Raw genomic sequence first — 10,351 nt, forward strand, 5'->3', positions numbered from 1 at the left:
GTGTTTTATTTTGGATGCCTACTGGAACCATCCTGTCCTGTTTTTGTAAATGTTTTGATATTGTCTGCTGTCTTCAGGGCATTCAGTGGTTATTATGCTCATTTATTGATTGTAGCTTTGTTTCATCCTGCTTTCTTGTTTTATTTGGTTATGTCTGAGCAGGTGGGCTGGTGTTCTTTGTTGTTTGCTCGTCTGTGGGCACAATACTTTTCACCTCCTTCTCCAATGGGCAGGGTCAGTCACTCAGGTATGGTACAGCAGGGCAGGTCCAGCTGAAGGGGAGTTGCTGGGATGGGTTGTTTGTGGCACATATCAGGGCTGACAGTGCGGACCGGGAATCAGTGCAGGGCAGGTTCCAGTAGGCTGTGCCTGTGCTGCTTGGGAGTGTGATGTTCAGTGCACGGTGCAGGTAGGCAGGAAGGAGGGGGGAGATTGTGATATGTGGAGCTAAGATGGGTATGGGAAGGATGAGAGGAGACAGGAACAGGAGCCAAAAACATACACACAAACAAAAAAGAGTGCTAAGGGAGCTTGCTATTGAAGTGGAGAGATGAGAGACTGAGAAATGAGGAAAAACAAAAATAAAAAAAAAAAATGAATAAATCGAGAAACTGGAAATGAAGAAAGACAAAAAGGGAGAGAGAAGAAAACAAAACAAACAAACAAACAAAAAAACCCAAAAACAAAACCAGAGAAAAAGAGAAGAAAAAAGAAATGCCCCCAGGGATGTTCCTGTGCATCTGTGCAGAGTAAGGGAGTAGCTTCCAACCCTCACAGTACTGCCCAGCTAGAAAGGGCTCCCAAGCCGAGAAAAGAAAAAGAAAATAAATAAATCAAAACGGAACAAATCAGAGAAAACAATCAAAAAAGCCCCAGGGGTCCCACCAGCTTGGCAGCACGGGTTGGGAAGCAGTTTCACAGTCGAGCAATGTTTCACAGCCTTTCAGGAAGAAGCAAAGATGGTGCACGGAGCCAGGTATTTGAGAGAAAGGAGTGGGAGGTGGTGAGAGGTAAGGAAGAAATCTAAAGAAGCAGAAAAAATCAACACCAGCAGCCAACAAAAGGCACTCAGGGAGCCGGCCAGTGTGGGTGGGTGGAATCCAAATGACACCGGGTGAAGCTGGTGCATCCCGGCCAAGAGACCGTGGCTGCAGGAAGCAGAGGAGGCTAAGTGGGGGTGAAGAAGAGTCGGGGGTGGGAAAGCGTATATCGCTGGTTACTGGTTGTTCTGTCTCTTGCTGGAAGCTCCGTGAAGCTGCTTTCTCGTACCCCATTTGCTGATCTCCGATAGGAGCCCTAGATGGCGGATCCGTGCTGTTGTAGCTGATAGCGGACCTCTGCATATATCTCTCTCCTCGCTCTCTGTTCTCAGTCAGTTTCTTATTCCATTCAGTGCTTGGCTGAGTTCTTTACCTCTTATTTGATGCTTAGGGTTTCAGGATTGATGTGTGACTCTGTTTGACTTAGTTTTTCTGATCTTTGCTGTGGAGGGATGGCGTGGTGCTTCTGACTATACCGCCATGTTGCCCGGAACTCTATAATAAGTTTTGATAGCTGGTAAAGGAAGTCCTCCTACCTTATTCTTCTTCAAGAATATCTTGGTCCTTCCCATTTCCATGAAAATTTTTTAATCAACTTCTTAAGTTCCAAAAAAACCTGGTTGGATTTTGATTAAAACTGCATTGAAATGTATAGGACATTTTCTAACTGTATACACAATTGATTTTTGTATATGGTCCTTATATCCACCAACCATGCTAAAATCATTCATTAATTTTAATAGCTGATCTATAGATTAGTTTGAATCTTCTATGTTCATAAGCATATCATCCGAGAATAACATTTTCATTTCTTCTTTGCAATCCTTTTAACTTTTATTATCATTATTATTATTATTTTTCTTTTCTCACTACACTGATGAAGACTTCTAGTAAAAATTTAAATAGAAATGGTAACAGTGGACTTCTTTCTCTTGTTCCTGATCTTCAAAGGAAAAGTTTAAGTACGATGCATGTATGCCATACATTCTTGTTTTTTTTTGTTTGTTTGTTTGTCTTGATGCTCTTATCAGATTAAGGAAGTTCCCTTTAATTCCTAGTTGCTAAGGGTTTTTGCTTGTTTGTTTGTTTACCATGAATGGATACTAAATTTTATCAAATGCCGTTCATATTTCTATTGAGATGATACATGATCTTCTTACTTTATTTCGGTAATGTGGTAAATTACATAGATTTATTTTCAAATGTTAAAAGAACACTGTGTCCTTGGAACAAACATAATGTGTTTTCCTTTTTATAAATTGCTGGATTCAGCTTGCTACTGTTTTATTTGGGATTTCCACACCTGTGTTTATTAGTGAGCTTGTCATTTTTCTTCTTTCTAATGTCTTTGCCAGATTTCAGTATCAAGGTCATGACAGTCTCATAAAATGCATTGGGAAGTGATTTCTCTTTTCTGAAAAGATATTGTCTCTTCCTTAAATATTTGGCAGACATTATTGATTACTGATTTGACCTTTTAATACTTATAAAACAATTCAGATTTTCTATTTCATCTCTTCGATAGCACTATGAAGTTATACTTTTCAAGGGATTTGTCGTTTTACCAAGCTTTTTAAATTTATTAACATAAAGCTGTTAATATCTTCCCATCATATTTTTAATGTCTGCAGGATCTTTTAAGGAGGCTTGGTGGTGCAGTGGTTAAGCGCTCTGCTGCTAACCGAAAGGTCAGCGGTTCAAACCTATCAGCTGCTCTGAGGGAGAACAGTGTGGCAGTCTGCTTCCATACAGGTTACAGCCTTGGAAACCCTTGGGGCAGTTCTACTCTGTCCTATTGGATAGCTATGAGTTGGATTTGACTCGACAGCAATGGGTTTTATAGGATCTTTAGAAATGTTTTCTTCATTCTCGAACTGGTTGTGTATGCCTTCCCTGTTTCCATATTGATAATCTTACCGAAAGGGTTATCAATTTTATTGGTCTTTTCAAAAGAAACTAACTTTTGACTTTGCCAACCCTGTTATGTTAGTTTTCCATTTCATTAATTTCTGCTTTTATTATTATTATTGTCCAGCTTCTAATGTGAGTTTATTTTACTCTTCTTATTCTAATCTCTCAGAATGATTTTCCGCTTTCCTTCATTTGTAATATATCCATTTTAAAGCTGTAAACTCTCCTCTAAGCAGTTTTAGCTATATCCAACAAGTTAAAACGTAGTATTTTCAGTATAATTCGGCTCAAAATATTCTCTAATTTCCATAGTGATTTCTTCTTTGAACTATGGATTATTTAGAAGTGTGCTCCTTAATTATCAAACATTCAGGGATGCTGTCCTGGTGTTCATGACTTCCAGTATACATGCATTGTGGTCAGAGAACAGACTCTGTATGAGAGTCGTGGATACTTGTTGCGACTTGCTTTATGGCCAACTTCTGTAAATGTCCCACGGGACCTGAAAAGAATGTGTTTATTGGGTGCAGTATTACATCTAAGCCCATTAGGTCAAGTTCACGATTCATGTCTCTTTATGCTTAGGAATGCTTTTTGACCTAAAGTCTACATTGATATTAATATAGCCACTTGTTTAACAAAAGGCCAGAACCCAGTTAGGAAGGAAGGATCTCAAAGCACCAAAGCAAGTGTCATCAACAGCAGTTCCCTCAGTGTTCCCCAAAGGGAAAGTGGATGACAGTGAGCTGTGCAAACGTAACCAAGCAGCAGCTCCTGCCATGCTGCTGTGCCAGGTGTGGCATCTGCTAGAGCAGAGGAGGACAACCTCTAGCATGCAGCAGGTGCACGTGGGCCTGGAGAAGACCTTCTTTTCCACACCTATCAGGAAGAAGTACAGCCAGAATGCTCCTTAGAAGCAAGGATGGCACGACTTCATCTCACATCTCACGTCTCAGGATGTGTGTTATCAGGAGGGACCAGTCCCTGGAGAAGGACGTCATGCTTGGTAAAGTAGAAGGTCAGCGAAAGAGAGGAAGACCTTCAGCGAGATGGACTGACACCGTGGCTGCAACAGTAGGCCTAAACATAGCAAGGACTGTGAGGATGGCGCAGGACCGGGCAGTGTCTCATGCTGCTGTACACAAGGTCACTATGAGTTGGAACTGACTCAACGGCACCTAACAACAACAACAAATCAGGAAGAAGATGAAACACAGTTGGTCCTCACACAGAATGGGCACCAGGCTCCATTTACAGTCTCGCCCAGGCCTAGGTGAGCTCTCTCGTCTTCTGTCATAATGGTCGGAAAGGACCTGTGCTGTCTCGTTAGTCTCAGAACATCTGGTGGTTCGTTCTGTCCTTAACATCATGCTAATGAAGCCAGATGAGCAAGAAATGGCAGGTTCACTGGAGGCCTTGGTAAAGCTCGTGCCCTGCTGCAGGCAGAAGACAGACCTACAGAGGCTCAGGGGCAGCCCATCCATGAAGGTTTTAGGAGTCGGAACTTTCCTTCCAAGGAGAAGGACACAACACTGTAACCCCACCTCTCACCACTAGAAAGAAGCCAATGCTGAGCGGCCTCTTTGGGTCCGAAAGGCAGACCATCCCATGCTGTGGGAGGCTGTCAGGCCCATCCACCAGGAGTGAGAGAAGGCCACCAGCAAGAAGCAGGCGTGAACAGGAAGGGCCCTGCAGTAGGTCCAGGGCAAGTGGCCTGCCACTTGGGCTGCATCCCTTGGCAGAACCCCCAGCACTGAGGCATCTGCAGGAAAAGACACCATAATGTGACAGGCCTGTCAAATGCAGCGGGGACTCGACACCATTCAAAAAGCAGCTCCTGCAGTGCGACTGGGTGGGGTGAGACAGGGGTGTACCTGGGACATTCAGTCAGCATCCAGCCCGCACTGCCCTCAAGAGCTTGGCTGTGGCCCCGGCAGACCCGCCAGGGCATTTGTGGGCAGCACTCACATGGGGCAGCAGTTGCACGTCCAGGCCTGGACAGGAGCAGGGCTGCAGAGCAGGAGGCCCAGACCCACCCCTGTACCAGCACAGCTACCTCAGCTCACACTGATGGCCACACAGGCAATTCCCCACGACCAGCTGAAGCAGGAGGAAAATGTCCAAAATCGGTCCACAGATGGGTCAGCTCAGTATGTCGATGGGAGCCAAAAATGGACATCCAGGAAGACGGAAGCCAGAGCTGTGGTCGGTGCCCTGGTCATCTACTCTGTGTGCAAAGAGCAGTGGTCCAAGGCGAGAATAGGTGGAGGGCCCAGCTGGCTGGTCAAGGGCCTGGACAAGGAGGCTGCAAGGTCAGGAAGAAGGGCTTACAAAGAGGCATGTGGATGGCTCTGTGGGGAGACAGTGAGGGTGAAGACCCCTCCTCACTGTCTCATCCTCCAAGACCACCCCCCAAGCAGGCACTAAATAACCAAGCAGTCACAGTGACATGGTGGCCTCTGTGGATGGCCACCACAGGCTGGCACAGGCGTGCAGGAGCCGAGGAGCCCTAGCGGCAGGGATGGAGGCTGGCATGCGCCCCATGGATGGCCAGGTTCGGGCTGCTGGCCACTGAGCCTCTCCATGGGGCCACTCACAACCTGAAGACGGCTTCCCCCAGAGCAACGCTCGAAAGGGGAGACAGCGGGGGAGGATGAGAAGATGGAATCCACAGTCGTTCTGTGACGTAGCCTCAGAAGTGATGCCCCACCACTGTGGCCATATCCCATTTGTTAGAAGCAAGTCATCAGGTTCCAGTCCACACTCAGCACAGGGGACTGCACGCAGAGTGAGGACCATCTCAGAGGCTGCCCAGCTCCCCTGCCAGAGAGCAACAAGGGGATACAGACAGACAGTGTTTCCCACAGGCATCCTTATGTCCCGGGTCTCTAGTGCTGCTGTAGCAGAAATACCACAAGGGGGGCTTTAACAAACAGAGATTTATTCTCTCACAGTTTAGGAGGCTAGAAGTCTGAATTCAGGACACCGGCTCTAGGGGAAGGCTTTCTCTCTCTGTCGGCTCTGGAGGAAGTTCCTTGTCTCTTTGGCTTCTGCTCCTGGGTGATCTTCATGTGTCTTGGCACCTCTCTTCCCCCATCTCTGCTCTGCTCGCTTGTTTAATCTCTTCTGTATCTCAGAAGAGATTGACTCGTGACATACCCGACATTGACCCTGCCTCATTAACATAACAAAGACAACCCATTCCCAAATGGGCATATAACCACAGGCATAGAGGTTAGGATTTACAACACATATTTTTGGGCAACAAAATTCAATCCATAGCACCTTAGAAACGGACTGAATATTCAGTAAAGCAATGTTAGCATCTACACATTGAACTCTTTGGGCAAAAATTGGGAAAAATTCACTCCTACGTCTCTAATGTACTGTTTTGACAATAATCAGGGGGACGTGAATTAAAGCAAGGCCATCTCACAAAACAGCCTGGCAGAAACGGAGTCCAACAGCGGTGAGGGCCAGAGGCAGGGCGGGCAGCAGGGACCCGCGCCCTGCTGGGGAGAGGCCGCTCCTTCCCTTTCAGGAACATTCTCTCCCACCCTCACAGGTGCACAAGGCCCACGTGCAGATGTTCACTGAAGCTCGGTCCGTACCAGACTACTTCCAACTCCTGGCTGAGGGCCATCAGTGGGAGAAGGGCTAAACCAGGCTAGAGGCATGAAGGGCTGCCTCATAGCAGCACCGTGACTGGACTGAGGCTGCCTGGATCAATTCTGAAAACAGTGCAACGTTCAAGAAAGGGGCAGAACAGGACACACTGTACCACTGCATCTATAGAAAGTTTAAAAACACACAATGCATACTCTGTCTCTGTGAGCAATAGCCTCTCTGTTAACAAGTTACCAAAGGGGGTAATGACAGTACCCACCTCAGAGGGTTTTTGTGAGGCTTAAGCCAAGTTCAGATCCATAAGGTGCTAAGAACAGTGCCTGGCACACAGAAGTGAACACTAAAAATCACGATGATGGTTACAGACACACCAAACTCAACCCACTACTGTCAATTCTGACTCATGACCACCCCCTGAGGGACAGGGCAGAGCTGCTCCATAGGGTTTTCTTGGCTGTGATCTTTGTGGAAGCAGATCACCAGGCTTTCATCCATGGTGCTGCTGGTGGGTTCAAACCATCTACCTTCAACCTTTGGGTTAGTAGTAGAGCGCTAACCGTCTGTGCCACCCAGGGACCAAATGTGCATAAATGTTACATGGGGAAGACTCTTCCACCCATCCCACCCTACCCCCCCTCCACCTCCTGGGGAAAGGGGTTGCCACTGAAGAGGGAGGGAGAGAGTGAGGATCCGGTGGATATAAAGGAGACTTCAGACACATTGGTTTTCATTCTTAAAAACTTAAAAAATAACGAAAATTAAATTACCTCAAGATCATCCAGTGAACGAGTGATACTAAATCTCTTGGATCTTCCAAACGATCTCCGAGTCGTCCGCTGAGAAGTCTGAACGAGCCCAATTCCACGCCCAAATTTTGAACCCTAAACACAAAGAAAAAATTACATCAAGTGACCGCCTCAGGAGGAGATGTTTAGTGTGGTTGCCAGGCACACTCTGCAAGAACAGAGGGAGTCCGGTGGAAAAGAAGATGGAACGAAAGACTAGACTTCAAAGTCGCCCAGGGTCTTCAGGCATCTACTCTGCCGTGTCCCAGCTGTGCCCTCCGGACGAGCTCTCCTGGCCTCAGTCTCCACAACCACAAAGCAGGGGTGGCAGCAGCCTGCCTCCAAAGGCCATCCCCAAGACCAAAGGAAATCACGTGCACATGTTTGTGAAGTGTAACAAGGGCAGTAACTGCCCATGTACAGGCTGGTCTCCAGCCAGGCCACGCTTGGACATGGCTTTATAAACACGTAAGGAAAGAAAGGAAACCCTGAACCTCCAGCAGGCAGTCTGGAGACCAACCCAGCCTGGCACACAGACAATCAGCTCAGAGAACACCTGTACTCCTCCCCAGGGGTGAGCAGAATGAATTCAATCCAGCAAACATCTAGGCTGTGCCTGTCCTCATGCAGACAGTTCCCCAAAGATGATCTTGGTGCTAGTCATCACATCTTAAAGATAAAAACCATCGCAGCTGCAAACCTCTGATTCCTGGACGCTTTAAATCCTCAAGGACGAATTTCAGGCAGAAAGGTAGTTAACACTTTTATCTACAGATTTGGAGCCTCTTCAGACTCTGTTCTGTCTCTTCACTTGCATAATGCATGCGGTACAAAGGTACTGTCTAACTTATCTCGTGCTGCTGTAACAGAAATACCATAAGTGGATGGCTTAAACAGAGATTTATTCTCTCACAGTCTAGGAGGTTAGAGATCCAAATTCAGGGTGCCAGCTCCAGGGGAAGGTTTTCTCTCTGTGTCGGGTCTGGGGGAAGGTCCTTGTCATTAATCTTCCCCTGGTCTAGGAGCTTCTCTGCACAGGGACCCAGGTCCAAAGGATGTGCTCTGCTCCTGGCTCCTCTTTTTTAGTGGTAGGAGGTCCCTCCCCTCTCTGCTTGATTCTCTCTTTTATGTCTCAAAAGAGATTGACTCAAGAGACAAACTAATCCTGTAGATTGAGTCCTGCCTTATTAACATAATTTCCTCTAATCCTCGCTCATTAATATCATAAACCAAAAAGTAAAAATAAAAACAAACAAACGCGTTGCCATCTATCATGGATTGAATTGTGCCTGCCAAAAATATGTGTATCAGTGTGGCTGGGCCATGATTCCCAGTATTGTGTGATTGATTGTCCACATTTTGTCATCTGATGTGATTTTCTTAAGTGTTGTAAATCCTATCACTATGATGTTAATGAGATAGATTAGCAGCACTTATACTGATGAGATCTACAAGATTAGATTGCGTCTTCAGCCAGTCTCTTCTGAGATATAACAGAGAAGCAAGCAGAGAGTTGGGGACTTCACACCACCAAGAAAGAAGCACTGGGAGCATAGCACATCCTTCGGACCCGAGGGTCCCTGTGCTGAGAAGCTCCTCAACCAGGCAAAGATTGATGACAAGGACCTTGTCCCAGAGCCGACAGAGAAGACAGCCTTCCCCTGGAGCTGGCGCCCTGAATTCGGACTTGCAGCCTACTAGACTGTGAGAGAATAAACTTCTCTTGGTTAAAGCCATCCACTTGTGGTGTTTCTGTTAGAGCAGACTAAGATGACTACGATATCGTCGAGTCGATTCCGACTCACAGCGACCCTATAGGAAAGAGCAGAACTGCCCAACAGGATTTCGAAGGAGTGACTGGTGGATTTGAACTGCCGACCTTTTGGTTAGCAGGCAAGCTCTTAACCACTGAACCACCAGGGCCCCTTTTAACATTAACATAATAGAGGTTAGAATTTCAACACATAGGAAACTCACATCAGATCACAAAATGGAGGACAACTGCACAATACTGGGAATCATGGCCTAGCCAAGTTGACCCACACTTTGAGGGACATAATTCAACCAGTAACCAGGTACAAAAAAGGAAATTAGCACCAGTTCAGTGTGAAAGCTCCATGTGTGTGGCTTTCCCCTCTTGACCACACACTTATGTCCACCCTTGTCCTGCCCAGGCCACTCCCCACACGCCCCAGTCACACTGCTGCAATGCTCAGCAACCGCACAGGGCCACACTCTGGGCCATGAGGGACCCCATGGGATTGGGGTCCTGCTGCCAGGTCTCCTGGGCTCTCAGTCTTGCCACCTTGCCACACACCCTACCATCCAGCCCTCAGCCTCAGCCCAAAGACCACCTCCTTCAAGAGGTTTCCCTTAGCCATCTCCTTCTAAACTAGACTCTCCCGGCATCCCCAGTAGTTCACACACTTAACACAGCAGCTCCAGGTATCAGCTTCTGTCCCTATCTCACCATGGACTAAAAGTGACCCGAGGGCAGGCCATCTCAGCAACTTGTTCTGTGTGCTGACCCAGTGCCCCGTGGGCTGCACAGAGGGCCTTCAGTGTGTGTCCTGCTCTGTGTGCCAACCCAGTGCCCCGCGGGCTGCACAGGGGACCTTCAGTCTGCATCCTGCCCTATGTGCTAACCCAATGCCCCATGGGCTGCACAGGGGACCTTCAGTCTGCGTCCTGCTCTGTGTACTGACCCAATGCCCCACGGGCTGCACAGGAGACCTTCAGTCTGCATCCTGCTCCGTGTGCTGACCCAGTGCCCCACGGGCTGCACAGGGGACCTTTAGCCTGCGTCCTGCTCTGTGTGCTAACCCAGTGCCCCTCAGGCTGCACAGGAGACCTTCAGTCTGCGTCCTGCTCGGTGTGCTGACCCAGTGCCCCACGGGCTACACAGGGGACCTTCAGTCTGTGTTCTGCTCCGTGTGCTGACCCAGTGCCCCGCGGGCTGCACAGGGGACCTTCAGTCTGCGTCCCGCT

The 10,351-nt window shown here is 47.6% G+C and overlaps 1 protein-coding gene across 1 annotated transcript in view; it reads right to left on the bottom strand.

The window, feature by feature from the left end:
* The window catches only part of RGS12 (regulator of G protein signaling 12), a 122,188-nt gene that overhangs the window by 98,760 nt on the left and 13,077 nt on the right, over nt 1-10,351 (bottom strand). Inside the window, exon 2 of the mRNA XM_023738004.1 lies at nt 7,346-7,459. Within this exon, the coding sequence (XP_023593772.1) occupies nt 7,346-7,459 (114 nt within the window). The remainder of the gene's footprint in view (nt 1-7,345; nt 7,460-10,351) is intronic.

Source organism: Trichechus manatus, unplaced genomic scaffold (genome assembly GCF_000243295.1).
Source record: "Trichechus manatus latirostris isolate Lorelei unplaced genomic scaffold, TriManLat1.0 scaffold00111, whole genome shotgun sequence".
Taxonomy (NCBI): Eukaryota; Metazoa; Chordata; class Mammalia; order Sirenia; family Trichechidae; genus Trichechus; species Trichechus manatus.